We start from the raw sequence: 5,999 nt of genomic DNA, 5'->3' as shown, positions 1-5,999 counted from the left end.
TTTAACCTGGAGTCAACACAAAAAATAACTTTAAGTTAATGAAACAAGACAAGAGCAAGGTCAGTGATAATGACTTTTCTCCATACTATGCACATACATTATCACATTTCTTTTTCCACATGGTATCTGGAAAATAGGTTGAAAAAAGCTGGACTTCAGATTAGTGAAGAGGGATTTAAGTATAAATACTAGCCTTGTCATATGTAAAGTTGTATTCTGGACCAGTCTCCACCATGAAGTTGCTCCTGATCTGTGTGCTCCTTGGAGCTGCTGGTAAGTATTTTCCTGGGAGATTGCCCAAACTAACCAGTCCATTTATAGTGATTTACCTGTCATTGAAAATTGATTTTTATACACGTGTATAGGGTCTCTTGGTTCATCTCTTGGTTCTCTTGGCTCATGATTTATATATATATATATATATATATATATATATATATATATATATATAGTCTCTTGGTTCATCTCACATTCTAAATGATATTACTGATGATCTATTCCGCTAGATATTTCTTCTTTCTGCTATTGCACTCTTTAATTTCTGTTCTCTTCACAGCTGCATTTGATGATGATAAAATTGTTGGAGGCTACACCTGTGCTAAGAACTCTGTCCCATACATTGTATCCCTAAACTCTGGCTACCATTTCTGCGGAGGTACTCTGATTAACAGTCTGTGGGTAGTGTCTGCTGCTCACTGCTACAAGGCGTAAGTACAATCATTCAATCCTATACTCTGCAAGGACACAGGGGCTTAAAATATGTGAGGTATACTGTGGCTAAATAGCAAAATTCTTCTGAACTCATTCTCAAAAAATATATAATTGGATTAAATTGTGAAATTGTTGGTAATTCATCAGTGGGAGATTGGAGTACAGAGCACATGATATTTGCTGTGTTGTTTATTTTCCATTTTATATGTTCTTGTCATTAAATTATTAGTTGCTACATGAATTCCATTTCAAAAGTCAATAAAGAAAAAAAAACAAAATATTTGAAAAGCAAAAGACTCAGCCATTATCTTAATATATGGGCAGCTAACCAAAAGCTCCCTTTAGCATGGTCACCTACAATCCTTTTTTTACGAACTAATCTTCCATTCTCCATACAGGAGCGTTCAGGTCAGACTGGGAGAGCATAACATTGGCGTCAGTGAGGGCACTGAGCAGTTCATCAGTTCTTCCAGGGTCATCAGACATGGTAGCTATAACTCCTGGACCCTGGACAATGATATCATGTTGATCAAGCTGGCCTCTCCTGCCTCCTTCAACTCCTACGTGAACGCTGTAGCTCTGCCCTCTGGCTGTGCCGCCGCTGGTACTAGCTGTCTGATTGCTGGATGGGGAAACACACTCAGCAGTGGATGTAAGTCCAAATTTCATTTTCTTTTACATAACTACATTTGCAATTTACATACAGTAAATCCACTGTCACAAGGAGGTTAGGGTCTTAATAATGTGAAAGGTGCAAATTGGTATCCTCTCAGCTGCTAAACAAATGGATGACTTTAATAACAGATAGAAGCCAAATGCAAATCCACCCTAACCACATTAAATATGAATAGTAAGCTTATCTACTTAATTAATTCTTATGATAGCCTTACACCTATCTCATGTATTATTGCATTCCTTTACATAAATTGTTACCTTTAATGGAATGCATCTTGTCTGAACATGTCACCGTAAAATATGAAGTCATGAACTCTTTCTTTGAAAAATGCTTTTAGCCCTAACTTTATTGGTTCCATTAATATAAGTGAATGTTTCTATTCTATCACTTCTTCCCCTTCCATTCACTAAGGCTTAGATAGATAGATAGATAGATAGATAGATAGTTAGTTAGTTAGTTAGTTAGTTAGTCAGTTAGTTAAGTGAATCTCCTTAAATCTGTAATCTTAAAGGCTTATTACACGTTTTGCAGCAGGAACACAATTTCACAGCAGACTGTTGCTCTGTGTTTTTTTAGATCAGATTTTCTTTAATCTACTAAGTGTTATTTGTAGCAAATTACCCATAGGAGCTTCATAGCACTGTGACTGAAAGCTGTCCCTGTAATGAAAAATAAATAAATACAAAAATAAAACTAAACTTAGAGCAATATTATAATTCTATAAACGAATAATTAAAGAGATTACATTAAAGTAATCAATAATACTTCTGATAGTTAATTATAAGGTTTTATTACATGTAGTATTGATCTCACTGCGGGCTATTGCACAGTTTTCTTTCATCTAAAACGTGTTGTTGGTAGCCAATTACCCAGATGAGCTTCATAGCACTGTAACGGAAAGCTGTCCCTGTAATGAAAAATAAAGAAATACATAAATAAAACTACACTTTTATAATTGTATAAAAGAATAATTAAAGAGATGACAGAACTACATTGAAGCAAATTATCTTATTACATGTAGTATTGATCTCGCTGCAGACTATTGCACTGTTTTATTTTTAAGACAGTTCCCTTTAATCTGCTATCTGTTTTTTGGGGGGGTTTTTGCAGCCAATTACCCTAATGATCTGCAGTGCCTGAATGCCCCCATCCTGACTGATAGCCAGTGCAGTAACGCCTACCCTGGAGAGATCACCAGCAACATGATCTGTGTTGGATACATCGAAGGTGGCAAGGATTCCTGCCAGGTAAGTTATCCTGATCGTTCTCTTATTTTGGGACAATTTCGCTAGCTTACCCTATGCTTTTCATGAATCGCAATTCTGATTAACCCCTTAAGGGCAGATGACATGTGTGACATGTCATGATTCCCTTTTATTTCAGAAGTTTGGTCCTTAAGGGGTTAAAAGCTTTAAAAAGTAGCTGCTACTTAGTACTCAGAATAAATAGTATTTACAAGCAATAGGTTATTGCTACATTTTCTTCTATTCGGTGAGTAATGATATGTGAAGTTAATAAGTGGAATTGTAAATAAAGTGAATAATAGCATATTGGGGGAAATAACACTATATGTATGGCTATTTGTTGGAATTCTGTGTAAGTCAAAAAGATCACATGGTGGGAAATAACTGGACTTGTGTACAATTTCCTTCCTCCTACACTGAGTGAATACAATGCCTGTCAATTTATGGACAAATGAATCGGTTCATTCTTTTTTCATTAGCAATTCGATTAATTCATCCTTATGTTCACAGGTCTGTGATCTGTGCACAAGTCTAGATATAACATATAAGATGAATAAAGACGCATAAGAGGAAATATGGCAAATGGTGGTGAAATTTAGCAAGTGGGATGAGATTAGGCAAATAGTGGTTGAAATAAGGCAAGCATATAAAAATAATAAGTCTGATTCATACTACATAAAAACACATGAAAAAGCAATCACAGTCCAATCCACTACACTTCAAATATTAGACTCCACAGAGGGAAAATATTTAATACATACAGTTTAAAACTGTGGATAGCATAACAGATACAGCAACATATAATTAAATATACAAATTTTGAAATATGGCGGAGGTTTTTTGCAAATTTGAGCCAAACTTATTTTTGGGAAAACATTACATGGTTTATTCACTAAAGGAATTAACTCAAAAGGGATTCAAAGAGGATTTACATTTTTAGACCACAATAACAAAACTAGAAGTATAGTGGACATGATGAATTTTACAATTTTCAGCTATTTTGGACTTAAATCTAAACTCCAATTTGAGTTCCTGCCAATTCTTACATTAGTAAATAACCATATACTTAAAACAGCAATTGTGTGTATTATTATACATTATTTTCCAGACAAACTTAAAAAAACAAACTTTAAAAAAATATATTTTATATAAATCACTGGAGCGCTAAATTAATGCTAACTGTGAAATGACAGAGCTCATTCACTGCTTCCCTCCCGCCCTTAAACTCTATGAATGGTATGACCCATTGAAACTCCCTTTACTGTTTGGAAGCAGGAGGTGAGCTTACATTTTCAGCACATTTCCAGGTATTAAATCAGTGACTATTGGCTTCTGGCAGATAAATCAGTCCCTTTAGTAATCATCCATAGGGTATAAATGAGGGATACTAAATTTTGTTTTGCAAAATACATGAAAGTAAAAAAATGTATATTCGATTATGGGAGTGAAGTCATTAATAGATTTTACTATGTGATTCAGTTAACCTGGTTCTCTGCTGTTGGATTGATTCATCAAACATGTGCAAATTTCCTTACTAAGACATTTGGCAAAACCTATACATCACCCAGTTTTGTTTTTCTATGGAAGTCATGTAGGCTCATTCAATGAATAAAACTTGCTTGTAGTATTATTTCATATATTTTGTTCTTATGATTATTTAAATGTTTCATGTTTTCTTAATTATGGCTAGTTTTCAAACACATATTGAATCATTAATAATTTTTCTACTGAATGGAATTAACATTGATACATTTAGATTTTATATCATGCTATGCTACCATAGGCTATTGAAGTTAAGTTGCTCGATGCAAAACTAATAATTTCCATCTTCCTTCAGGGTGACTCTGGTGGCCCCGTGGTCTGCAACGGTCAGCTCCAGGGTGTTGTATCCTGGGGATATGGCTGTGCTCAGAGGAACTACCCTGGAGTCTACACCAAGGTCTGCAACTTCAATTCCTGGATCCAGAGCACCGTTGCGGCTAATTAAAATCCCTTGTGGAATATGCGTGTTTCTCTTCACAGTTAATATTTTTTTTAACAGTATACTTCTTGACCTAAACCTATTTACTGTATTTTAATAAAAAATATAAAAAAAACTTTAGTTTACCTGAACATTATTATGTGTACCATTCAGTTTTAGTAATAATAGATTTGCATAATGATATATTTCTTCTATCATATATAATTTAAGACTCTCCTGAAAGTTTGCTATCATATTTATATATATACTAACATTCAACTTTAACTCAATTCACCTCATGATAACAATTTCCCATTGACACCAGAGTAATCTACAACTCACGGTATCTGCTTAGTGCCTCAGTACTTAAAGGGACACTATAGGCACCCAGATAACTTAATTTCATTGAAGTGGTCTGGGTGCACTGCCCCTGTCCTCTTAACCCTGCAATGTAAAATATTACAGTTTTAGATGAAGTGCAATATTTACATTGCAGGGCTAAGTCTGCCTCTAGTGACTGCCTACCAGACAGCCACTAAAAGCGCTTGCGGCAGTTTTACAGAGTTTCACTTCATGACACATCACTGGACATCTTCACGCTTATACCCTTTTTGACTACATTTGCGCAATAAAATTAACTATATCTTTGTTAAAAAATAGTCTTTGTGAAAAGCCCATCTTTTTCTTTAAACTCTCTTTACTGGCTGCACAGCAGCAAAGAAAACACATAGAAGAAAGAACCAAACAAAGTGTAGCAAGTTGTACACAAGGGATAGTGACCTAAGCACCTCCTCTTTCTTTGCTATTCCATCAGCAAACAGGTCAGAGTTTTTGGCTTTTAACATTATTCTAACTTACTTATTGTTTTACTTACACTTGCGTGTTCTTGCTATATATTTTACTGCCTGGGTTTTAAACCTTAGTATACTGCTGTATACTGTGTTCTTATTCTGCTCTGCCTGCTCCCCACCTCTGCCTTACACTTGCCTGTGTGCTTTCTGACTCTCCTGCTTTCGCTGGACCCATCTGGTTCACTTGTGGGGTTTTCTCTTTTCGAGGCTCCTTTCCGGCATTTCCCCTCGGTTCACCATTTTTTCCCACTGAGTTACCTCTGGAGCAAGGTCTAGATGTCGGCTTTTTCCCACTGTACTGCTCTCATTCAGCAGAGGCTGGCTTGTGGCTCCTCGTGGCCTTTGATAGTGGCAACCATCTTGGATCTTGCATCTCAGTGGGTCAACTACAAGCAATGAACACAGATGATTTTTATATATAGGGCAGGGATAGGCAACCTTCGGGACGGCATGTTTTGGACTACACCTCCCTTGATGCTTTGCCAGCATTATGGCTGCAAGAGAATTGTGGGAGATGAAGTCCACAACATCTGGAGTGCCGAAGGTTGCCTATCCCT

At 36.0% G+C, this 5,999-nt stretch overlaps 1 protein-coding gene across 1 annotated transcript in view; it reads left to right on the top strand.

Moving 5' to 3' along the window:
- Window positions 1-220: 220 nt before the first annotated feature.
- Window positions 221-5,999, top strand: part of LOC134575337 (trypsin) — a 53,394-nt gene continuing 47,615 nt past the window's right edge. Inside the window, exons 1-5 of the mRNA XM_063434614.1 lie at window positions 221-273; window positions 557-707; window positions 1,110-1,363; window positions 2,498-2,634; window positions 4,469-4,634. Coding sequence (XP_063290684.1) covers window positions 234-273; window positions 557-707; window positions 1,110-1,363; window positions 2,498-2,634; window positions 4,469-4,618 — 732 coding nt within the window. The 5' untranslated portion in view covers window positions 221-233 and the 3' untranslated portion in view covers window positions 4,619-4,634. Of the gene's footprint in view, window positions 274-556; window positions 708-1,109; window positions 1,364-2,497; window positions 2,635-4,468 lie in introns of the transcript that reaches the window.

Source organism: Pelobates fuscus, chromosome 10, assembly GCF_036172605.1.
Source record: "Pelobates fuscus isolate aPelFus1 chromosome 10, aPelFus1.pri, whole genome shotgun sequence".
Classification (NCBI taxonomy): Eukaryota; Metazoa; Chordata; class Amphibia; order Anura; family Pelobatidae; genus Pelobates; species Pelobates fuscus.
The sequence above is the reverse complement of the archived record's forward strand: the minus strand, read 5'-3'. Positions and strand labels throughout refer to the sequence as shown.